Raw genomic sequence first — 25,571 nt, 5'->3', positions numbered from 1 at the left:
TGAGGGTCACTGAAAGCAGGGTGTTGAACAGAAGTCTCCACTCATATGGGAGTTCCACTTCTCCCACTAGCCATATAGCTTCAGGCAGTAGGAGGATTTCTATGAAACAAATGGTGCTCCCACAAAAGGCCTGCAAACATTGACAACTGGGATCCAGTGGAAAAGCAGAGAAGCCTATTAGTTGACATAGAGTTTCCAGCAAGCTCCTCAGAGTTCCATCAACAAGCCAGACATTCAAGGAAGACCTCTAACATGAAAGGCAACAAAAGACACAGAAAAAGGAAATTTTGAGAAATGGAGATAATTGAAAGTTGTGGAAGACTTTGACAGAAACATGTCCTCAGAGATAGGATGTTGCACCCATGAAACAAGAATCATCTGTTGGACTTCCCTGGTGGTACAGTGAATAAGAATCCGCCCGCCAATGCAGGGGATGCGAGGTCAATCCCTCGTCTGGGAAGATTCCGCCAGTCACAGAGCAACTAATCCTGTGCACCACAACTACTGAGTTGGTGTGCCCTAGAACCTATGCTCTGCAAGAAGGGAACCCACTGCAACATGAAGCTCATGCACTGCAACGAAGAGTAGCCCCCTGCTCACCTCAACTAGTGCAGTCTAAAATGAACGAATTACAAAAAATAATCGTCTGACATATTCTAAGCCTCCCTGCCTTATTTTTCTGTGCTTATCATCAATTAGCATGCCACATGTTTTGCATATTTATCTTGTTTATTGCCTGTCTCCCTACTAAAATATAAGCCCTCTGTGAGGGATGAAATTTGTTTCACTTGTTGCTATATCCCCAGCACCTGGAGTAATGCCTGGCATATAGTAAAAACTCCAAAATTATATACTAAATAAATGAGTGAATGAGCACAAGTCTCTAATAAGAAACATTAAGAAAAAAAAAATCTTCAGAAATTAAAAATATGGCAGCAATTTAAAATTTTTTAACTTCTTAAAATTGAAGTATAGTTAATATACAATATTATATAAAGGTGTACAATATAGTGATTCATAATATGGCAGCAGTTTTAAAGTCACTAGAACAGAGAGATAGAGAAATTTTAGGCTAGTAAGATAAAAAGATGAAGATATTAAAAAATTAAAAAGAAAATTGGAGCATCAATACAGGTGGTCAAACATCTGAATAGTAGGAGTTCCTAAGGGAAGTAGTGGAGGGGAAGAATGCATTAAATAATTTCCCAAAATTCCCAGAATTGTGGAGAATTTTCTGGATCCAAAAAGCATGGGAGAATGTTTTCTAAAGAAGCCTCCAGAATCTCCCATCTCACATACCCTTCTACTATGTGGTCTTACCACTCATCCTCATTGAGAAATAGGACCTATGCCCCATCCCTTGAATCTATAACCAGTTGCCTTTAACCAGTAGAGATCCTGTACAGATTCCAAAGCTGGGCTTCCATTTTGCTTACTGGAACACTTGCACTTAAGCCCTGAGATGCCATGTGAGAAGTCCTATCTGAGGCCACCTTGCTGTGAGGAAGCCAAGCCTCATGGTGAGGACACATATAGCTACTCAGGTTGAAAACCCCAGCTGAGCCCCTAGTCAATAGTGCAACATCGCCTGCCAGCTATATGAGTGAGTTGTCTGGGACATCCAGCTTAGTCAAGACTTTGGATAACCACAGTCCCAGCCAATGCATGGAGTATCTGACTTCAACTGCATGAGAGATCCCAAGAGAAAGCTGCCCAGCTTTAAGCTGCCCAAATTTAACCTATGGTTGGGATAGTTTGTTACACAGCAAAGAGTATTGGAAAGAACTACTCTGTGCCCAGCACAACAAATTTGGCAGGGAATAGAGGAGGGAGACCAATACATCGACCATGTTGTTGAGAAATTTGAGACCACCAGGGATAGAGATAATCTTTAAAACTTTGAGCAACAACAAAACATAGGGGAACGATTTCCAATGTAAAATTATATTTCCATTCAAATGATGAATCTAATGTAAGGGTAGATTTTAGATATGCAAACTCAGAAGGCTCTAAAAGATGAGCTCCATCAAAATGAGGAGGCAAACCAAGTCAGATATTATGACTCAGAATCCAGGAAATGTCCAACGTGTGGCACAAAGATGGGGGTTTTCCAAAGGGTCATTTCCAAAAGAAGATGGAAGTAGCATACTACCTGATGCACAGGAATGTTGATAGAAGCTTTACATTTAGTGACGAGAGGTTTGGGTGAAGTAGAACCAGGAACACAGACAACCAAGCAAATGAAAAAACAAGACAACTGACTCCAGGGACAACAGTTGTACCTAGCGGAAATGGAAAAATAAACCAATAGAGGGCTCAATAGCAAACAGTATTAATACACCCATAGTGAATTCTGAATGCAGATTTCAGCTAACATTATCTTAAACTGTTTTGGAAGACTAGTGGCAGAGGAAATGTAGTATGCATGTGTGGGTGATACTCATTGCAGAGAGGATAGTACAAGAGCTAACTCATTTTCTATTGTAGAAAATCAATAGATAATTTCTAAAATCAAGATTAGGAAATAGCATTACTTAAGTCTTTGTTGAAAACATGAAGTTAATCCCTAAAGAAATCCGTAAGAGTTGATTAGTGTTTGTTCTAGGGGATGCAAAGTTTGGCTGGTGGATTCAGATTTGGTAGGATAAGGAAGTTCTATTCCTACTGCTTCTCGTTTCTCAGTGAAATAAGAAGCAAGTCATCATCTAGAAATGTATACTTTAAGAGAATGAGAAGATATGAAATAGGGGGTGTGAGATATAGTAGGGAGATGCTGAGTGCCAATTAAAGACTGATGATCATACTCAACATCACCAAGTCTCTTAATACACCTTTCTGTATATGTCTCAAATTTATCCCTTCTCTTTACACCAACTGCTAGCAGACTCATCTTTCACCTGCATTTCATCTTTCATTTGACACCTGCAGCACCCCCCTTTTGAAATTCATGGCTTGTTTTCCTAATGTTCCCCACAGGAAATTTTTAAAACAAAATGTGACCAAGTCAGTTCTCTGCCTAATATCCTCCAACAGCTGATTCCCACAGTACTCACAGTAAAGCAGCAAGGGTTGCTGTGACCTGGCCTATCTTCTCACTTGGCAATACTACCGAACTGGCACCTCCAGGTTTTCCTCATATCCTTTCAGGTATACTCCTACACTCCTTTCAGGAATTCTGCTCTCTCCTCCACCCAGTCCCATGTCCCTCTGCTCCCAATCCAGATACATGCTCTATGCCTCATAGATATGTACATATACTGTTGGCTCAGTACGTCTGTTGTCTCTCTTGAGGTGTGAGCTGGTGGGGTCCCTGCACCTTATTCATCCCTGCATGACTGATTTTGGCACATGAGCGACTACAACTTTTGCTGAGACAATGAATGACCACTGTTATACACCGAAATGTAACAGCAAGGGTTGGTGGATGACAGAAGAGATTATGAAAACAGATAAAGAGTATCAAAAACATTACACAGGAAGGAAATAGACTTTCATTGTGAAAACCGAGGAAGATTTCATTAGATATTCCAAAGGTTTATTTGCATGATTAATAATCACATTTCCAACATGCATCAAGCATCTGAGAATAACATTATTTTGAGTAGAATAAAACCTTCTGGACCCTCTCTCAGTTCCAGCGGCTCAAATGTCCACCATGTCCAACAGTGCAGAGAGATGGAGCTCAGAGACAATGTCCTCCTCCCTTGAACTCTGGATCAGCCTTTCTAGGTGCTTCAGCCGTTCAGTCAGAGATGTGCCTGTTGCCTCTGACAACTGCAGTTGCCTTCCTGTCCTTTCATTCTATTTGAACAAATAAAGAAACTAAAAGTAGTTTTGGTATATCCATAAGCCAAGATATATTCTCTTTAAAGGCACTAGATCTAGCTCACGTTAGAAACCTCTTCTGGGGGCTGCTGGGCTAAACAAACTCCTCTCTTGGCATCTATCATACATCCTTCCAGCCCCTTCCAATACACACACACATATAGCTGGTATCATCTGCACATGGAATGTTTTCTCTTCTGATTCTACCATGAACAACGTCAGTAATTTTTATTAAATATATTGTCAAGAACTATGAACTATTCCATTATATATATTGTAACTGCTAAAGCAGACTCTCATCTTTGGATATTTTATATATTATAATTAACACTACAGTGAACAAAAATACATTAATTTTTGTCATATACAGTAATTTCTTTAGGGCAGAATTGCTAAGTTAATCAGTACAAATATTTTTAAGGTATCTGCCAAACTAGTGACTGGAAACAGTATGTCATCTTACACCGTTGGGTGAAGCCCTGAACTTCTGTGAGCATGCCTTCCTCATTCATTCATTCTCTTCATGGAAAGTCAATCCCAGAAAGGGGGGTCTGGGTGATGCTGAAGCTTGGACGGTATGTGCTCCATGAACCAAGCCACGGTTGTCAACTTGACTATTCTCAACATTTTACTACATGTCAGCATGTGTTCATGAGTTTTGTTCAGTTCTTAAGCATATTTCAATTCCATTCTTCACCCACTTCATAAACAGAAATTCAGAATTAGCTGGGCCACTATAACACTGACAGATGAAGTGTAAGAAAAGTTCTGATTTAAGCTAAAGACCTTGCTTTTTTCCCATTCTGTCAGTTGTTAAGTCTAATACAAAAGCCAAATGTATTCTCTTCTCACCTGAGGGCTTGCAGTCATAGATGTTTTCATCACAGGTTCAATAGTCTGAGGCAGAGACACCAGATTCTGAGGAAGGTAGAGGGGAAGGGACATTGAATCTCTAAGTGCTCCTGAGTCCTCCGACAACCACTGCTGAAGCTGATCTTCAAACCTGAAACATTTGCACATTAGGAAGAAAAAAATTATCTATTAGGAAGAAAAAAATTATTAGGAAGAAAAAAACTACCACTCACTTTTCTCCTATGTATGCTTTAAAGTTTTTAAAGCTTTGCTTTTTCCTAAAGGTGGAATTAAGTTATAACATCAACTGAGAAGCAGAAAAATGTAACAGGTTAGTATCTTCTCTTTAATTTATAAACTTGATTTCTATTTAATGAAAAAGGTGGCATTTATCCAAAACAACTGTTTGGTTTTTTTTTTTAACATTACTTGTAATTCTCTCATTTGTTTTATCATCTTTGGCTTATTTTGCTATTATGTGTCTATAATTAATTAGTATCTTTTTGGATTATCCAAATGTATGAATTGCTGCTTATAGCTTAAGACTAACCCAAAGTAACATCCTACTGCAAGGAGATCCAACCAGTCCATCCTAAAGGAGATCAGTCCTGGGTGTTCATTGGAAGGACTGATGTTGAAGCTGAAACTCCAATACTTTGGCTACTTGATGCGAAGAGCTGACTCATTTGAAAAGACCCTGATGCTAGGAAAGATTGAGGGCAGGAGGAGAAGGGGACAACAGAGGATGAGATGGTTGGATGGCATCACTGACTTGATGGACATGGGTTTGGGTGGACTCCGGAAGTTGATGATGGACAGGGTGACCTGGCATGCTGCGGTTCATGAGGTTGCAAAGAGTCAGACACGACTCAGCAGCTGAACTGAACTTAACATCCCACCGCCACCTAACACACTCCAGAGCTGTCCACTCTATATACTTAGTCTTTTTAAGAGAAACAATCTGATCCAAACTGTTTAAATGATACATATCTAGAAAAACCTGCTTTTAGAATCATAACACACTCATTCACTCTCCTAACACATTTTATCAAGCTTCCACCAAACACTAGGCACCATTCTGGGTACTAAGTATACAAGACTGAGACAGAGCAGACAAGGCTGGCTGTAGGCAGCTTACACTTAAGTGGGGGGAGACAGACAAGGGAAACGTCTGAAAGCTAGAAAGACAAAGCAGAGACATGGGCACAGGGCAGACTGGTAAGATGGTAAGGAGGTCCTTGCTGAGTAGACATGAGCAGAGACTGGAAGTGAGTACAAGGTGAGCCAAGGGGATGCTGGGGGCAGGGGGGGGGCGGGGGGAAGGGAAGGGCTGCAGAAGACTGGCAAAGAGGACTGGAAAAGTGAGAATCACAGTTTTTGAGGAATTCATGTCCTAGGGGAGCAGAAACACAGAGGTGCTGACTAGAGAGGGAGATGGGACCAAGACAGGGAGAAATGGCAGCATGTTTTCACGTTTGTGCACTGACGGGAGAGCGAAGGACTCTCACTGGACGAGTGTCCTTGAGTGGGTGGGAAATGAGAGTCCAACCGAAGGGAAGGACTGACCTTGCCTCCAGGACAGAAGCTGCTGGAGGGAACAGTGCGAGAGGAGGCAAGGGGACGACAGTGCAAATTCCTATCTTGCAGGTTTTCTTTCTTGGTAAAATCATAAACAAGGGTGGTGGAGGAGGCAGAGGAGGGTCGGCTCCAGCTCCTGCCCACCTGCAGTGTGGGGATGCACCCACATCCTCAGTCAGGCTGGCCAGATAGAGCAGGTGCCAGCCACACTCTGCAGAGGCTTATTAGCCAGCCACACTCAGTTCCCAGTAGGAAACTCAAGACCTTCAGTGATACACAATCAACGAAACTGATTTCAAGTAATAAAGCAGTGTAAGGCACACTATCAAGGGCAGTGCCTCTGTCCTCACACTTCACACATTTGACTTGCCTTCTTTTTCAAACAGTCTCATCATTGAGATCCTTGCTAACCCAGCAAGAAGAGGCCTAAAGGACACAAGGAACCCCAGGGAGCAGGCCTCACCTCTTGCTCTCCTCTTTCTCCAGCAGCAGGTTGCTAGACAGACACTGGGCCAGGAGCTCCTGGGCCGAGGCTCCGTGCATCAGATCCTCCGAGCTGGGAATCCGCCCTTCTTGGCTGCGCTCCACACCTCTCTTCCCTTTGCGGTGCACGTGAAGTAATGGAGTAGGAAGCTTGTTTCCAGAAGGATGAAAAGATCTTATCCCCAGACTGTAAGTACATGTTTTGAAATGCTTACAGTCAACAAAGAGAGGGAGGAAAGAGTTCCTCTGGCATCAGGTAGAGTGGGGGTGCTTTGGGGTCGGGCACGGGTGCCGAGGGCAGGCAGCCTCTGTCTTGCAGGAACTTCCTCTCTCCCGGGCAGCTGGGCTCCCAAAGCTTCTCTACTGTAAGTTTTGCTTCCCATTCCAGGGTTAGCAGCAGATTCTGTTTTCCCCTAATATTGGCAAGGTTCTTACTTTTGCATTTAGCTCCTAAATCCATCTGGGATATTTCTTTTTTTTTGCTGTGACTCGAGGTCTGTGGGATCCTAGTTTCCCAATTAGGGATTGAACCCACGACTGTAGGCAGTGAAAGTGCTGAGTCCTAACTGCTGGAATGCCAGGGAATTTCCCTGGAAGTAATGATTATAGCAGCAGGAGATGAGGGTCTAATGCTTTTTTTAAACAGATGCCAGTGTCTGTCCTCTCCTCATTAATTTCCCTCATTTGGCATGGTACTTTTATCACATATGGTTCTTTCATTTTTTCCATTGTGATCCATTTGTCTACTATAACTTTATTTTATGTTTTGGTATCAGGTAGAGCAGACCTTCCTTGTTATTCAAAATTTTCTCATTCTGAAGAATTTTAGAATTAACTTGTTAAGACCAGGGGTAAACATCCTTTCGGGCTTTTGATTAGAAATGCCCTGGACATGGGTAAGCCTATGGCTGATTCATGCTGCTGTTTGGTAGAAACCAACACAATACTGTAAAGCAATTATTCTTCAATTAAAAAAAATTTTTTTTTTTTAAAAGAAATGCCTTGACTTTACAGTTTCAGAACTGACATCTTTCTAGTATTGCATCCTCCAGTTAACAAGGCATTTACTTAAGGTTTTCTTTGCATCTTCAGGGCCCTGAGAATCCCCTTCATAAGGGTTTAGAACCTCTCCTGATCAGTTTGTGTCCATATGTTCTAGATTTGTTGCCATTGTGAATGAGAATTTTTGTAGGTTGTAGGTTGATCTGTCTGACCACCGTGGTAAATGCTGAATGGTTCTAACGGCGTGACTGTTGATGATCTTGAACTGACAATTTTACCCTCTGGAAACGACAGTTCCTCCTCTCTTTCTTTCAATATTTATGCCACCGTGTCTGTGTGTTAAACTGGGCAGGGTCTTCAGGAGAACAGTGAACAATAGTGATGTCAGGGACAGTTCAAGGCTGGTTCTAACTTCAGTGTTTCTCATGTTTTACCAAGAAGCATGGAGGCTCTGGGCTAGTTTTATGGTAGGTAGCCATATCAGGCTAAGGAATTTTATCCAAGTTTAGTAAGGAATTTTATTGGGAATGGGTATCCTTTTTTCTTGGGGAGGGGAAGAAGGAATGGCTATAAATGTTAAGGAAAGCATTTCAACACCTAGTGAAATGATCACTTATTTTTCTGAAATGGCAGCAAACTACATGAATAGATTTCTATTGTTCATATTGTTTAGCATGGTATAAAGTGAGCTTGTGAGTTTTTTATATACTACAAAACTACAAGTGCTAACATTTTACTTAGTATTTTTTGGATCAGGTTTGTAACTGAGATCAGAAGTCAGCATTCTGTCTGTACTCTCCTGGCTATGTTATGACTTCAGGGTCAGGTTTGTCCAGTAAATAAAACAAGATGTTTGCTTTTCTCTGCTCTACAACAGTTTCTACTACATGGGAATGATCTGCCCCCCATTATTTGTTGGAATCTTCCCACAACGGGCTGGATTTCGTGTATGTGTCCAAGTTGCTTCAGTTGTGTCTGACTCTTTGCACCCCTATGGACTGTAGCCTGCCAGGCTCCTCTGTCCATGGGATCCTCCAGGCAAGAATACTGGAGTGGGTTGCCATGCCCTCTTCCAGGGGATCTTCCCCACCCAGAGAACTCGCATCTCTTAAGTCTTCTGCATTGGCAGATGGGTTCTTTACCACCAGAGTCACCTAGATTTCGTGTACAGGACGTGAATTTCTGCAGTATACTCTGGAAGAGAATACAGTTTACTCTCTTGGCTGAGGGATGACAGAAACATACACTGAACATAGATCTTACCGGCCCTGACTCAACTGTAGCTCCTTCTGCGTCTGCATTCTGGCTTGTTCCCACAACAAAGGAACATCATATTTTTTCAAATGGTTTTTAAAAAAATACACACATATCTGACCATCTTCACTCAGTGCCTCTGAGAAAACAATACAAAAGAAAAGATTATCAAGAGAGCAACAGGTGACCACCTGATGATGTTTGCTTAAATTTACTGACTTAAGAACAAGCCCTTCTGATTAACAAGTCACACAATCATGTGACTTCCATGCTTGAGCTAAATATGCTCCATGTGTCCATAGGTCATTCAAGGTCCAAAGAGGCTCATGTCCAGACCTCTATGCCCAGTGTGTCTACTCAGAGAGGTCTCTCTAAAGCCAGACTCAGGGGCCCACTTCAGGGAGATGAGTGCAGGCTCTACCGAACCTTCTCAGCTCTTCCCAAAGTCATCTGGAAGTCACTGGCTTGAAGAGATATAGTCCTAGGGCAAGGATGGGTGGGGACCCACAGGAAAGACACAAACGTCAAGTAGACATCTTTCTTTGCTGAAACTGGACCACGAAAGTCTCCTGAGGAGCTAGCCCCTCAGCACCGAGCACTAAGTACCTGATGTGACGGGAAGCCTTGGGGGTGTCCAGTCCCTTAGCTTATGGTTGATGCACAAGGCGATGACGTCATCCCATGGGATCTCAGCAACTGAGGGCCCAGCCCCCTGTCCCGGGGAGGGGCGCCTGTTCTTCCACCTGCTGTAAGTGGTGCAGAGCAGGCTCTCCACCTGCGACTGCAGGACAGGCTGCGTCTGGCGAGAACTGGGAATCTGGGAGGCATATTGGATGACCATGGAACACACAGGGAGCCAGGGAGCTGGAGAGAAAGCACCAAGGAGTTAACAGGGTTTGGTAGAAATCTACATGAAATGTTCTTCACTCTGTATTTTTTTCCTAGAAGGCAACTGTGTAGCTGAGAAGTCAGTCTTCAGCTCTGAATACAACAGAACCATAGTTGTTAAAGAAAGTACATTTCCCTCCCTGTGTCCAGGAAAGGGATGCAGTTACCCAGGTCACAGTTCACAACAAAGGGTCCACACTAGGCGGGGCTGACCGCACAGGTCTGTGGATGCACCCAGGAATTTGTATTTGACCAAGCACTCAAGGAGATCTGGTCCCAGAGGTGTGGGCTTCTCTCAGGGAGGCCCGACCTAGCTCACCACCGAGGATTTACGCAGTGAAGTTTGTTTCCCTTTGGGTTCCTTCAGCAGTAAACATCTGTTAGACCTATTGGAGATCACACCTCAAATTTTAGAAGGATGCCTGAGGCCTCTGCTTCACATGGTCCAGAGGAGAATGGCCCTACCAAGACCCCGTGAGCACAAACAGCCTCCTTCCCTCCAAAAAGCATCAGCAAGGGAAGGGACAGCTTCTTGCAGCACAGTAGCCCATAGCATCTGTGTCAGGACAGCCCAGAAGCCTCACTCAGGCTCAGGCACAGCCAGAGCCATAGAATGAGCTTCTCTAACAGAGAAGAAACCCTGGTGTTACAACAGCACTGAGCACCACGGCCCAAGCAGAGCCAATAGCATGGAGACAGGACTGCAGTGTCTCCATGCTCCCAGAGGCCATGGTGCAGGTAAGATGGGACCTGCTATTAACTGAGAAACCCTAGGCCTGGATTCAGCACTCCTCCTGACACCCCCTCCTGGGGCTGAGCAGACACCCACAGACCACTCAGCTGGCGGCGAAAGGCCAACAGCTTCCGCTCCAGAAGATCCCAAATCATCCTGACATCTGAACCCAAAGGCAAGTGCGGGTGGAAGCCATGGGGGGCCAGGGTGCACAGTGGTGCCCAACACCTGCTAGTGTCCCTACAGCAAAAAGGATCTGGGGAACGCACCACCCCCAAACACTCCTTCCAGCCAATCCCTTCAGCATGAGCACGTACCCCCTAGAGGCGGAAGATCCATCTGTGGGAGCTGGAAGCCAAGGATGGCTTGCCTCAGCCAGGCTAGGTGCTCCGGAGTGTTCCAGTGAAGGTGAGGAAGCAGCTGGCTGCCCCCTGCCTCAGCAAACTCGGCGACGGGCCAGGACAGGTCGCAGAGCTGCTCGGAGGACACTACAGAGGCCAGGAAGCTCAGCACGCTGTTGAACAGCTCAATGATGGCACTTGGCTCCTGTGAGGCCAGGCCACCCAGCCTCCGCTCTCTTCTGTCATGGAAAAACCGGCTGCTAAACTCCCGGCTAACCCCATCTTCCACGTACTGAATGAGGGTCTGGCAGCAAAGGTCAAGGGCACAGGGGCAGTGGGAGACCAGCCACTGCACAGCCTGTGAAACCTGAGAAGCAAAGACAGTGGGGAGAGTTCTGGTTCAACAATCTACGCTGTTCTTCAAGAGGAGGTTCCTGAAGGCGCCCCTCCCACAGCTGCCACAGCAGATGCCACCGGAACAGCAGCTTCTCACCATGTCAGAGGGGAGCAGCAGCTTCCATTGCAGCTGAGTCTAGTCTCCCTGGAGACCAACACAGCAGGGACCCCGAGAAGGGCTCCCATTCCCATCACCCCTGCCACCCAGAAGGGCTGGAAGCCCAAGGGAAGCACCATGCACACCCTCTCCACCTCACACTGAAAATAAAACTACATCTTCAGTTCTTAGAAGGACTAACAGCTTCACTCCACGCCTGGGTGCGTTATCTTTCTTTCTGTAGTTATTTTTAAGTCCCAACACTTCTTTCCCTAAATGTAATTGTCAGCACAGACTTTTTAAGGAAACTCTTATAACATTATTTCTTCATATTCCAAGGACAACGACCCTACAAAAATAATCATACATCTGACCCTCAGACACAAGACATGAAGTGTCACAGTTTAAATCTGTAACAACAAAACCTCTGAAAAAAATTTACATAATTTAATTTGTTGCCAACAGCAGGACTATGAGCAAAATTTATCTTTTATATTGATATCTGCTTATAATTTTAGAAAGTTTCCTGTCAAAAAGTAAAATTAAAATGTAAGGCGTACTATACACTAAATTCAAGATAGAGTGAAAGGGAAAAACATATCTTGTTAGACCTTTAAAAATGATGAAACCTTACCTTACTCGTGCCTTTTAAGTCATTAATGGAATCAGGGATCTCAATAACAGTATAATCTGAAATGAGCTTAGCTGAAACCAAATCCTGGAGCATCAGACCTTTAAGACAAACAGACACCAGTCAGCCACCTCCTGGTGGAGATGTGCACACGAGCTGAGACGCCTCGCTGCCCTGACCCCCGGAGCCCTATGCCCAGGCACTGCAGTGGCTGCTGTCACATGTGGCAGCACCACGCCACAAGCACTTTCTCAGACCCCAGGCTCTACCCACTGATTAAACATGCCAGCTCAGAAGTGGAACTGCCTTCACAAACCCTCTTCCACGTCCTTCTCCACGGCGTCCCCTCCTGGGCTGGGTGCAAGAACCACCAGTGGAAGCGCAGGCTGGAAGGGCTTGGCCTGCAGGAGCTGCTTGGTCTGCAGCAGGGCCGACAGCCAGTATACGTCCTCCTCTGCCGTGTCCTCACTCTTCACTCTGGGAGGGAGCAGCAGCATGAGCCCACTGGCTCCCAGGAGCTCCTTCTGTGTCTCCACGGCATCGAGGGCACCATCACTAAGAGCGCCGTGGGCCACCTGGAACGGCACCCAGACCATCAAGATGGACACACTGATGGACAGATCAACAGTGAGCATCAGCCCCAGAGAGAGCACAGCCAATTGCTCACTGCACTCCAGGTTGGCCTCCCTCTGGGAGGCCGAGAACTAGTACAAGAAACTGTGGGGAAACGATGAATCCAGCCTCTGGTGATAACTGTGTTTGAGCAGTTTAATCGTAACAATTATTTCAAACAGGTGTAAAAACAAATAAGCCTTTAATGACAGCAAAAAGGAAAGGAAAGCCAGCAGCAGAAAAGGGATTCCTACCCATTTCTAAAAAGCAGTGCAGAGACGGGTAAAGGAACCAGAGGATGCCACACTGAAGGGCTGCAGACACGGTGAGCAGGGACCAGGCTGTCTGGGCCTGCAAAGCCCTGGGAGCCCAGGCCCGTGGCACCAGAGCCAGGCCAAGGCGTCAGGCCAGGAGGACAAGTCACACATGAGACAGTGGCCCACAGGTCATCCACCCCACTGCCTCTAAGCACAAGCCGTCCTCCTGGGCCCTGGGCCAGCATCCTGTCCTGAGGATCCCAACACGGGGGCATCGCAGGCACGGAGGAAGGAACCAGGCGGTGGGCGGCCCCCACCTTACCCTGAGAGCACCAGAAGCTGCACAAGGAGGAGACATGATGAGTCCTTTCCCGGGAAGCCAAACAACCTAAAGAATCGATCCCCAGATCCCCCAAAAGAAGGCTGGCTTGCCATTTCAGTTACCTTCCACCCCACCCCAAACACAGGCCTATGACCAGCCTTTTGGGACCTCACTCAGGTATAGGCAGGCTCAGATAAGGTGTCTGAGGAGAGCCTTCAATATAAGAGAAAAACTAGAGTAACAGAATAGAAACTCTAAGAAAATGGATACCACATGGAACAGAAGAAAACTTACACAAAAACCCTAATTTCCTCTGAAGATGCATCCAGAAATAGTCATAAGATGATACGAGAAAGTAAAATAAGGGTAAGAAAAAGGAAATCAATAATACAATATGTTATTAAAAACTCAAAATAGCTCCTAAAAAATAATATTAAAAAAACAAGATGGAAAATGGGATAGAAAGGATGAAGAGGCTCAGAAGATCAACTGATAAGGTCAAACATCGGTCTAATCAGAGTTTAAGAGAGAAGAATAAAAGAGTAGGAAAGCAGATGTCATCAAGATGCAAAAACATCAGTCTCCAGTCCACAAGGACACACCAAGGGTCCCATCAAGGACCTTCCCAGATGATGAGGGAAGGAAGTGGGCACCCAAGTCCCAGGGCAAAGATAGCAGGCTTCCCAAGTGAAACAAGGCCAGGCCAGAGAAAGAAATGGGAACAGTTTCAGACATATCAACAGCAATGCTGGATAGTCAGTGACCATGGAATAAAACTAGAAGGAAAGTAACTTTCATCCCATAATTCTACATACCAAGCTAAACTATGAAGCAAATGTGAGGGTAAACACATTTTCAGACAGGCTAGAGCTCCGAAAATTCTCCTCCCATTGCATTCTTCCTTTGGAAGAAAATGGAAAACATGCTCCATCAAACAAGAGACTAAACCAAGAAAAAATTTTGCTGCTGCTGCTGCCAATGGCAGCACCGAGTGCTGGATAGGTCAGGCACTGTTCTAAGGATTCTGTCTGTATAGCACACGTCACCTCATGGGCCCCCATGCATGGCGCCAGCACCATCTCAAGCAAGAGTATACCAACCCACAGTCAGTACCTGGGCCGAGGAACCAAGGTCAGGGTTAGAAGTGGAGGAGTAGGACTGAATTCCTGGTATGGAGGCCCCAGAGGCAGCCACACCCTGGGACACATTTCCAGCCCAAACGGGAGCAGGAGAATGGCACCCTCTTAAATAAGATAATGTAGCAAAGACTACGTGCAGAAAAAATAAATGTAGTCACAGAACATTTGCTGGTTCTGGAGCACACACATGTGACCTCAGTTTCTGAGATATTATAAAGTGACCACATAACCACCAGGAAGATGGGGAAGGCTAAGAGCAAGTGGGGTGTTAAGAGTTCATGCCTCACCTTAGTGGGGTGAGTGCACAGCCCCAAGATAGCCCACATAATCCCACCTCCTAGCCCTAAAGTCTTGGCACCATCACATGCCCTGAGGATGGTCTGAGTCTAGTGACATGCTTCTAACAGACAGAGTCAGACAAACATGATGGAAAGCCACCATGAAGGTTAGGTTAAAGAGATGATGCCAGCTTACTCAGCTCGCAGGAGCTGGCTGATGCCCTATTGTGAGTTGCCTCATGTAGGCCCACGTGGCATGGACTACGAGGAAGTGAATCCTGCCAACAACCATGAAAAGTGGGCTTTCAGAGAGACCAGAGCCCGGACTTCTAACTGCTGAGAAATCAAGCCCCAGAGGACCTAAGCCACACCTGGACTTCTACCACACAGAAACTGTGAGTAACAAACATTGGTTATTTACATATGCCACATTTGGTTTGTGTTTTTAGTTTGCTTGTTTTGGTTCAGCCAAGTGGCATGCAGGGTCCTAGTTCCCCAACCAGGGGTCAAACCCAGGCCCCCTGTGGTGGAAATACGGAGTCCTATACACTGGACCACCAGGGAATTCCCAAAGCTGCCACATTTGGAGGTAACATGTTATATAATAATAGATAAAATACACCTGTTTTAATAGTAAGTCAGCAGAGAAGATCTAAAAGTGGATAAATAGAGAAACAGCAGTATAAATATGGAAACATGACAGAAATCAAACCTTGGAGAGAAGGGCTAGGAGATGGCACAGGGGCTGCAATTCATCATTGCAAGTCATGCCGTGCTATCCGACTCTTTTAACTACATGCAAGTATTACTTTGACTTAAATCGTAAGACTAAAGGCAAGAAGAACAAACTAATTGTCCAGTAGGTGAAGTATGACTTTATCATCCTAGGAAGAGGGGAAGAACATGTCCCAGGTTCTTGGTTTCTGTTACCTCTGAATGGTGAGAGCATAGAGGGCTCTTACCATCTTTGTATTTCCTCTATATTTCCTTATACTTTTAAAGTTTTATATATGTATTACTTTCACGATTAAGAAAAATATTAAATAGTATTAAAATGGAAAGAAACAAAAATCCTATAGTCAAACTACAATTTGAAGCAGTTCCAAGGACAGAAGGAATGTGGACTAGAGTGTCGCACCCAGATGCCCAGGGTGTGCCATGAAGGAGACGGGCAGGAAGAGAAGCCTCGAGTGAGACCTTCGGGTCAGGACACAGTGGGGAGGGCAACTTTCGCCTGCTCTGAGCATGCAGCCAGTCATGAATCCCACACTGTGGACCGCACCAGACCCAGGCCAGAGAGCTGGCCAGAGCAGCAGCTACCAACGCCAGGGCTGCTCAACACTGAGGCCCACACTTCCTGCCCTGCACTGCTATTTTCTAAGTAAGTAAAATATGCATCTGGTTTTACTTCTGAACACACACAGTGAAACCTAAAATTCATTAATGCAGGTTTGAATCTAATGAGAAAACAGGTTCTCATTAAATAAGACTCTCTGTGGGAACCAATTAAGCTCAGTACTGTACAAACACCTATAATGAACAAAAAGTAGAACTTATAATCAAAAGCTGAGGATAAGTTGAATGTAAAATAAAAACAACTAACCTGAAATGCCTAACACTGAACCTATATGAAAACTGCATAAGACTAAAAACCATTAGTCTTCTGGTAAGACTTGATATATCAAGAAGCTATTTAATAAAGATGTCAGCAGCTGGCTGACATGTGAAATGCAACAGACACTGCATTTCTGTGTAATGCTCTGGCATAACCCTCTTGGGTTAATTACCAGAGGTCCATGGAGTTCATGGCTTCTGAATTGTATGCAGAGCACATAGGGAGATACAGGTACCTTTTACGATGGTTCTAGTTTTCACCAGTTTCTTAAAGAGAGGTTCCGTGAACCAAGAGGAGACTTGCTGCATCCTGAGAATCTAGCTTGGTCTCTCACACCAAGAGGGTGTACATGGGTCCTCAAGACACAAGGAAGAACAGATACAACACTTGCTTCTGAGCTTCCCATGTTGTTTCAGAGCCATTGCAGGGGAGTTATATGATTCCCGTGATGTCTGGGAGTGAGGGTAAATAAGAAAGTTACAGAAGTAAATACACTAAGTGACTGTCACTCACCTTGATGCACACGCTGACAGAAATTGTCTGATCCCCTCTGCTGCTGAGAGTGTTAAAGAGAGTGAGTGTCTGAATCCCACCAACATCAAGGTATATGTCATCCACTGAGCCATCACCGCCCATGAACTTGACTTTTAACCAATGTGACAGAATTCTGTGAATGAAAGAAAATAACACTTGAAGGAAAGTCTAATTCTAAATGTGAACCACAAAGAAAAATATCACACAGATAGAGATCCATAAACATCAAATCTTACTATGAAATTGATCTGAACAAAGCAGGCTATGGTTTTTAAATGGAGTTAGGAACTCAACTGGGTTATATATTTGGGCAGGAGGAGACAGCACTCATTCTACTGTGATGTATGATTCGAAGCCCTAAGAAAAGATGCTGAACAATCGAAAAGGTCCTTAGAGTTTACTGTACAACCCAGCACTCCCACTCCTAGGTTTAAACCCAAGGGAGCTCCAAACACATGTCCACACAAACACCCAGACACCAGTGTCCACAGAAGCATTATTCATAACCAACAAGTGGGAACAACAATTGATGAACAGAGAAATGAAATGTGGTATATTCATGCAACCAAATATTATTCAGCCACAAAATGAAGGACTAATACATGCTACAACATAAATGAACCTAGAAAACATTATGCTAAGTGCTAGATGGCAGTCACAGAAGACAGCATATCTTCAGGTTCTATTTGTATGAAATGTCCAGAACAGGCAAATTTATAGAGACAGAAAACAGATGAGTGGTTGCTAGGGGCTGCAGGTAAGGAGTGATGGACTGCTAATGGGCATGCATTTCTTTCCAGGAGAAAAAATGTTCTCCAGCCCTGGGGCTTATCGTAGGGTTAATGTCGAACTCCAAGAGCGTTTATGGCAAGGGGGACCTTTCCAGCCTGCTGCTGCCAGTGCCCCCATCCCTGTGGTGAGCCCCTGCCAACCCACACCTCCACAAGAGGCTTCCAACACTAGCAGGAGGGGATAAGCCCACATCTTTCTACTGCACCATCTTGAACCAGAAGTCCAAAGAAATATTTTTTAATCCTAAAACTTTTATGGAATCACAGAAGACCACTGAATAGGAGAAAGAAGGTTGGAAGTGTCACACTTCCTGATTTCAAATTGCATTACAAAACTATAGTAACTAAAACTGTACGGTACTGGCATAAAAAAGAGCCACACAGACTAACAGAAGTGAGAGCCTGGAAAAAAAACCTGCATATATGGTCCTCTAATATTTAACAACAGAGCCCAGAATATTCAATTGAGAAATAGTCTCTTTAAAAAATGGTACTGGCAAAACTGGATAATAAAAAGACAAAATTGGAGCCCTATCCTGCACAAATAAAAGTTATCTTGAAATGGATTGAAGACTTAAACATAAGAACTAAAATCATAAAACTCCTAGAATAAAATAGGAAAAACCTCCCTGACACTGGTACTGTCAATGATTTCTTCGGATGTGAGCCCAAAAACACAAGGAACAAAAGTAAAAAACTGGGGCAATATCAAACTACAAAGCTTCTTTGCAGTAAAAGAAACAAAAGGAGTAGGCAACTAATGAAATAAAGTATTTTCAAACCCTATATCTAATAATGAGTTAATATTCTAAATATATATGGAACTCCTACAACTCAATAGCAAAATACAAATGATCCAATTAGAAAATAAGTAGATTCAAATAGACATTTTGTTTAAAAAAGACATGTGTGCTGTGCTGTGCTGAGTCACTCAGTCACGTCCGACTCTTTGCAACCCCATGGACTGTAGCCCACCAGGCTCCTCTATTCATGGGGATTCTCCAGGCAAGAATACTGGAGCGGGTTGCCATTTTCTCCTCCAGGGGATCTTCCTGACCCAGGGATTGAACCCAGGTCTCCCACATTGCAGGCGGATTCTTAACCATCTGAGCCAGCAGGAAAGCCCATAAAAATAGCCAAAAAGTGCATGAAAAGATGCTCAACATGGCTACCATTAGGGAAGTCAAAATTAAATAACAAAGAGAGATCACCTTACATCATGTAGAGTGGCTATTATAAAAAACGAAGGCTATTATTAGAGAAAGAAATGGCAACCCACTCCAGTATTCTTGCCTGGAAAATTCCATGGACAGAGGAGCCTGGTGGGCTACAGTCCATGGGGTCACAAAGAGTCAGGCACAATTGAACAACTAGCACTAATATGAAAAAGATGAAATAAATAATGTTGCTGAGGATGTGTAGAAAAGTAAACCTCTGTGAACCATTGATGAGAATATATATAAATTGGTATGGCCACTATGTGAAATAGTATGAAGTTCCTGATAAAAGTAAAAGTAGAACCATCACCTGAAAAAAAGAAAATGTTCTGCAATTAGATAGTTGTGGTTATACAACTCTGTGAATACACTAAAACCAGTGAAATGTACACTTTCAATGGGAGAAATTTATGATATGCAAATTACATCTTAAAAAGCTGTTAAAAAAGAAAACTAATATGTTCTGTAGTTGCTTTAAAAGTATGGTTTCTGGAAGCAACTTGGTTACAGGAAATAATGCCATGTCAACTTTCTGTATTTCTTTTTAAAACTGCCAAGTTTTTTTTTCCTAAGGAGAAAAATGGAACTACACCAAACAAACTATATCGTCTTCCCCAAGAGTCTAAAATGAAACGGGCTCTACTAATATACCTCAGCACAGCTTTAAGTCACAATCAAGTCTTAAATACTTCTGGACAAAGACCGTTGCCAACTGTACAAGATTAAAATGTGAATGACCTAAAGTGTCAACTTCAAATCACAAACAAAACAGCCTGCAAAGCTAAGCATCAAAATGAAAGCAGGCATCAGTGTCCCGGGCAGGAAAGGAGCGCACAGGGCTGACAACCAACTACCTTCGCACACACACCCAGCTGCCCAAGACTCAGGGAGGAGTCACTCCTGGCCCCTCACTCAGCCCCCAGCCCCACAGAAGGAACCCTCCTTTACCTGCTGGGACTCCCTGGGGACTGTTCTTCTCCATCAGGCAACACCAGCACCAGCTTCCAAAACACACGCTCCTGCCGCCTTGGGAGGTGCTCAGCCACGAGGGATGGCAGGTCCAGCGGTGCCCAAGCCGCATCACTGGAAGGGACAGAACACCACAGCCAAGTCACCTGCAAACCCCCAGCAGGAGCAGCAGGCAGGGCGGGCAGGGGTGACCAACCTTAGCAGCTGCTGGTGGAAGTGCTGGACCTTCATCTGGTGCGCCACCATGTCCCTGAGCCACCTTAACCTGTGAAGAAGGAACCATATGAAGGGGTCCTATGTGAGGCCCGCTCAGCGCCCATGGCGGAGGCGGACAAGCATCCAGCGACGTTCTGAGTGCAAGGTGACTGGGTAGTAAGTGTCTCCCAGTGGGGAATACTCAGCGGACTGAGAACTTTTTCTGATGAAGAAATAGCTTAGTCAGAGGACTTGTTCATTTCACAACCATCAAGCAGTTATCTACTGTGTGCCAGTCATGGCAGACCAGCAGTAAACAGACAAAACTCCTGCCCGGATAGAACACATGCTCTCACAGGGAGAGAAGGGCCCCTGTAAGTAGACGGTGTGTATGGACATACACAGGGTGCTCAGAGATGACCTGGGAGCACAGGCCAGCAGGAAACAGGGGGAGCCAGCATGAGGATTTCCAGGGCACAGGCCAGGCCACGTCAGGAGGGCCACGGCATGCACACAGAAGGAGCACAGGGAGAGCAGTGGGCTAGCTAGGGGGCAGATGTGGGCCACCGTGGAAAGACTCAGAGAGGAGCCCAGGGACCTCAGGGAGGAGGATGTGAGGTGACCTGACTGCTGTGGGGATGAGAACACCAGGCTATAGGCGCCAAAGGCCGAAACTGGCAGACAGGTGGGATGTGAGAAAGGGCTGGTGATGGAGGCGGTGAGGGGCGAGCTACAGGGTGGTGGGTCTGAGTCTGCAGGCAGGTCAGACTAGTCCCTGTGAGACAGAGGAGGCACTCAGTGCAGCGGGCCAGGACAGCAGCTTCCAAACTTCAGCTGGGGACACCAGGAGGAAGCCTTCACTGGTGACGCATGGAGGGAACTGTCAGCATGCAGGATGGACAGAGATTACAGGGAAAGAGGCAGAGGAGAAGAAGAAGGGGCAGGGGGCTGGGCTGGAGACGGAAGGGTACGGACACAGAGAGGGCCGTCCTGATGCAGGTAAAGCAGCCTCGACTCCAGGAGGCAGCGGGGCCAACCAAGACTGCCATGGGTCACAGAGAACCCCGAATGCCCAGACCACACACAGCGCATCAGAGACAGGCTTGCGCAGCCACCACCCTGCTTCCAGATGTAGGCCCAGGACTGGGGACCTGAGCGGCTGCACAGTTTGTCAGCAGCGTGGACCTGGTTCTCAGAGAGAGCACCTCGTGGCAGCCTGGGAAGGACAAGGCATGCCCTAAGGCCCCAGCACAGGGGGCTGCTGCTGCCCCTTCACGTGGCCCTCCTGGGCCCCTCCCTGGGAGGTCCTCTCCAGAGCCAACAATGGCGTGGCCTGAAGAGAGAGGTCACGCCCTGTGGGGCCAGGACTGCACAGCTGAAGCCAGAACCGGGGCAGGGATCCAGGCACCTGTGGAGTAGCCAGGAGGAGAGGCAGGGAGGGCCATGCGGGGGGACACAGAGAGGCAGCCTGTGAGAAGCAAGACCAGAAAGCAGAGGAAGAGCTGCTAAAACACTGCTTGCTGCAGCAGACCCAGGATGGCAGAAGGCACGCGGTGGGGGTGAGGGTGAGGCCAACATGGACCTCTGGCTCCACTAACGAGAATGGCTGTGATGCGTCCTTGAGTTAGGGAGGTGAGGAGAAAGCACATAATTCCAGGTAATTCGACTAGCAGGACCAGGAGTGTTTTAAGGGGAAAAGGTAAGTGAAAACACAGCAGGTAGAGCAAGCTGCACTCCAAAAACCCAACTCTCCATCTGTCTTCACCACCTCTGGCCCCACCTGTCTGCCCTGTACACACACGTTAATCCACACTCCTAAGGCCAGCTGGGCCAGGAGGCACTTGGAAGTCCCGGTGCTGACCTGGTGCAGGAGATGCCCACTCTTCCTGCATGGCCCAGGTCCAGGAGGCCCTTCGCCAGGTTCTTCTCCGCAATGGGGCACTCCGCGCTGGGCACCAGCGCCCTCAGTCGGTCGTTCACATCCACACAGCAGGGCGCCGCAGGGAAGGCCCGCATCTGGCGCCTTAGCTTCTTGCGGGCTGCGACAGCTTCTCTCCACCTGGAGGACAAACATCACTAGGTGTTGTAAAGGTCGGCCACAGGGCAAATGCAGAACACCTCCAGCATTAACAGGGGAAACATCTTCTGCCAACATGTTTAGGTCTATTTAAGCAACAGATCTCAAACTGAGAAATTAATCACAATTAAAGCTCAGGTGCAGGGATACATGACAGAGAATGAGCGGTGGTGGGCAATGAAACTACTGAACCTAGGACTGAACGCTGCGGACTTCCCTGGTGGTTAGGAATCTGCCTTCCAATGCAGGGGACACAGGTTTGATCCCTGGTCAGGATCTAAAATTCCACATGTCGGGAGGCAACGAAGCCCCTGTGCCACCACTAGAGAGAAGTCCACATACCACAAAGAAGATCTGACACAGCCAAATAAAAAAATAAATATTAAAAAAAAAGAGTGAATGCTAAACAATGTTTGGAGGTCAATTTGCTGATATGGATACAAACACAGATACATGGACCCTTTGACCCAGCAAACACCACTGACAGGAATCTCCCTTCAGACACTGTAGGCATGTGTGTGAAATGTCTGTACAAGGGTGGCCACTGCGGCGCTCTCTGTCATACTAGAGAGGAGAGGCCATGCTGAAGCCCAGTGGGGGCCAGGTGCTGTCTAGCGTGCTGACGACAATGCAGAAGGGCCACTGCGCTACTGCGGTCAGGCCTCCACCTCATGTCAGAGGGCGTCAAGGAATGTCCAGCACAGAGTGGTGAGCGTGCTCCCACCTGTGCCAACCACCACCCAAAGCTCAGAGGTCCTCCTGGAATGGAGACTCATTTCTCACTAAATCCCCCTTTATACAGTTGTAGCTGTCAAGCACCCTATTACTTTTTTAAAATGTTATTATGAATCACCCTTCATACATAACCCATGTACCCCCATTTTAAAGACTAATGATAAGTCAAACACCCACATCATTCCATGCAGTTAAGAAGCAGTGGCCATGAGCACCCATGGGCCCTGCTCAGTCACTCAGCCTCTTGTTCCCAAAGGTAACCACTGTGTCAGCTTTATGTTTGCTATTTTCTTTCCTTTCTTTAGGGTTGTACTACTATACATAAATCTAAAACAACCTATTGAGTTGGAATAGACAGTTTAGATGTTGTACACATTTCCCTAAGAACTGTTTTTCTTTTCACTAAAAAGTATGTTTTACAAATTCACCTATACAGGGTGTACACGGCTATCACTTGGCTTGTTCATGGCCATCTCCCCATGTCCAGCACATTGGGTAAACAGCAGAAGGCTACCTATGTATATCTGTTGAAATACAGAACAGTTCCCCCATCCCAATCTAAGTCTTTACTTAGTTTATACCCTTTAGGAAGGAACGTGTTACATGTGTGTATTATCAACTGTGAAAGTATCATCTTGGTGAAAGATACTCTGTGTGCACTGGCTCTACCTGTAAGGACATGGGACTCACCGTTGGAGATACTTGCAGAAGCACTGGAGCTCCTGCAGGGTCTCTTTTGCCGTCTGGAAAATTTCCTCCCCGAGAAACAAGTCCACCAGATGGGCAAAGACGTCCTCAGAGCAGCGGGCCACACGAACCCTCTGGTCTGTCTCCACTGCACTCCTAGGGAACAGGGCGATCGATCAGCATAAGACACACTGCACCCAAGGGCCCACACAGGGCCTGCCTGGAAGTATACAAGTCCACGTCCGTAACTCTAAAATGAAATCATGTCGTTACCATAAAAAAAGCTTTAAGATTTTATTTCATATAAGGCACAGACATCTGAAAAGATAGATGGAAAAAGAACTAAAGTGGACAGGGTATAAGGCTGTAGATCCAACATGGCCCTTATAAACAGTTAAGAAATAAGCCTTTATTTTATAGTTAGAAATGTAATTTTTAAATGGTCATTGAAACAAGTAAACTATCTTCTCATCAACGATATCTGATGAGAAGTTTATTATCAAAGTCAAAGAAGCTGAAACAGGCAAGACCCACTTCTAATAGCTATCCTCTATCATGGGTAGAGACATCCCGGGGTTGAACTCTAGTTCAAGTCTCCTGGAACTACAGAGAACAAGCAGTTGCCCTGCATGTCAATGAGTCCTAGGTGTTGCTATCTCCTAATAACCCTTCCTGGGAATAAGAACAGACAAATACCCATCATTTGTGAGGTCTCTTGTTACAGGAAGCAGTGAAATAGACTCCCAATTAATAAAAATGGAAAGAAACATGCAATAACACACTCTGCCTCCTAGCTGTGTCTCCATCTGCAACAGAGGCTGCAGGCCTGTCCCAGCGGAAATGAAACACAAGGACAGATTTCCCAGCACAATCGAACCTCTCTTTCCTGAAGCTTGGCATTGAAGTTCTTAAGTGAGATAACGCAAAAGAATCTTTTGACAAATGAAACAAGGGAAAGGATCTTCTACTTAAGAAAAATGAACAGTGTAGAGAAGACTATCAGCAAATTCTTTTGCTAACAGACACATCCCCAAGCCCAGGGCAATGTCTACAGGAAGATGAGAGTAGTGAGGGCCTCTCTGGCAGTAACAGACACAAGCACAGGGAGGGCCTGTTAGTGTCTAGTTAACCAGCAGATACACTCCACGTGCAGATGAAAGCCAGCCAGCCTGAGCTAACCCTCCTCCTGCCCACCCATGCGCCTTACACTGCAGGACACCAGAGTTTTACTTACTTCAACTCCTGGGAGCAGGTTTCTCTCACACATTCTGTCACCACAACTTCTGTCAGCTCTGTGGCCAGGTCCTGGCTCAGCTGAGTCAACACTGATTCTCTCTCTTGTTTCAACCTAAAGGAAAAAGAGAAAGAGCACAAGAAATAAGAGTCACCACACTCTGTGACCTTGCAAGAGGGGATTTGAGTTATGCTGAGTCGGCAGACCTGACCCCTCTGGTCCCAGTAGAAGGTCACACAGCCACCCCTATTCCCATTCCCCTGACCATCCCCCACGCCCTGGGCCACAGTGTACAGAGGTGCGGGGTGAGCTGTGAGGCCAACTAGTGCAGCGGGCAAAAGCAAGAGAATCCAAGGCCGCGGAAGGCTCTCTCCTGCAGCCATGCTGCCCCATGCACAGCAGGGATGAAACACTCACCTCTCCTCTTCAGCCCGCCGCCTCTCTTCCTCCTTCCGCTCCCTTTCCTGGGTGACTTCTTCAGTTGCAATGTGCCTCAGAATGCCTGTGGTTGTAGCTGTTAACAGCTCTTCCATAGCAGCATTGGAAACACTAGACAGAGCAAAGTGGATACTGTTCTAAATAAATAATACAAGCCACACAAACCATATTACTAGACTTCTAACACTGGCAAGGAAAAAAGGTATCTACTTGGTTTCTATTAAGTTGATGCAAAAGTAACTGCAGTTTTGCATTGTTGAAATTTGAGTTCAATACTGGAATATTCTTAAATGGGGTTGTTATAGATCATTTTAATGCGCATTTCTTGCTTTATGGTTTTTGCTAATGACTTACTACTTGCTGTTTATTTTATATTTTTTTAAGACTATAA

The 25,571-nt window shown here is 45.6% G+C and overlaps 1 protein-coding gene across 5 annotated transcripts in view; it reads right to left on the bottom strand.

Moving 5' to 3' along the window:
- Window positions 1–3,513: 3,513 nt before the first annotated feature.
- The window catches only part of LOC120881030 (minichromosome maintenance complex component 3 associated protein), a 45,175-nt gene continuing 23,117 nt past the window's right edge, over window positions 3,514–25,571 (bottom strand). For all 5 annotated transcript variants that reach the window (XM_040264596.1, XM_040264588.1, XM_040264603.1 and 2 more), the window contains exons 15-29: window positions 25,160–25,291; window positions 24,743–24,856; window positions 23,512–23,664; window positions 21,871–22,068; window positions 20,011–20,079; window positions 19,794–19,928; window positions 16,817–16,970; window positions 12,397–12,655; window positions 12,084–12,181; window positions 10,933–11,323; window positions 9,601–9,858; window positions 9,004–9,133; window positions 6,719–6,925; window positions 4,678–4,828; window positions 3,514–3,801 (exon numbers count right to left, since the gene is read on the bottom strand). In XM_040264596.1, coding sequence (XP_040120530.1) covers window positions 3,643–3,801; window positions 4,678–4,828; window positions 6,719–6,925; window positions 9,004–9,133; window positions 9,601–9,858; window positions 10,933–11,323; window positions 12,084–12,181; window positions 12,397–12,655; window positions 16,817–16,970; window positions 19,794–19,928; window positions 20,011–20,079; window positions 21,871–22,068; window positions 23,512–23,664; window positions 24,743–24,856; window positions 25,160–25,291 — 2,608 coding nt within the window. In that variant the 3' untranslated portion in view covers window positions 3,514–3,642. The remainder of the gene's footprint in view (window positions 3,802–4,677; window positions 4,829–6,718; window positions 6,926–9,003; window positions 9,134–9,600; window positions 9,859–10,932; window positions 11,324–12,083; window positions 12,182–12,396; window positions 12,656–16,816; window positions 16,971–19,793; window positions 19,929–20,010; window positions 20,080–21,870; window positions 22,069–23,511; window positions 23,665–24,742; window positions 24,857–25,159; window positions 25,292–25,571) is intronic.

The sequence above is a fragment of the Oryx dammah genome, unplaced genomic scaffold (assembly GCF_014754425.2).
Source record: "Oryx dammah isolate SB20612 unplaced genomic scaffold, SCBI_Odam_1.1 HiC_scaffold_2, whole genome shotgun sequence".
NCBI classification, from domain to species: Eukaryota; Metazoa; Chordata; class Mammalia; order Artiodactyla; family Bovidae; genus Oryx; species Oryx dammah.
This window is presented reverse-complemented; position numbering and strand designations above follow the sequence as displayed.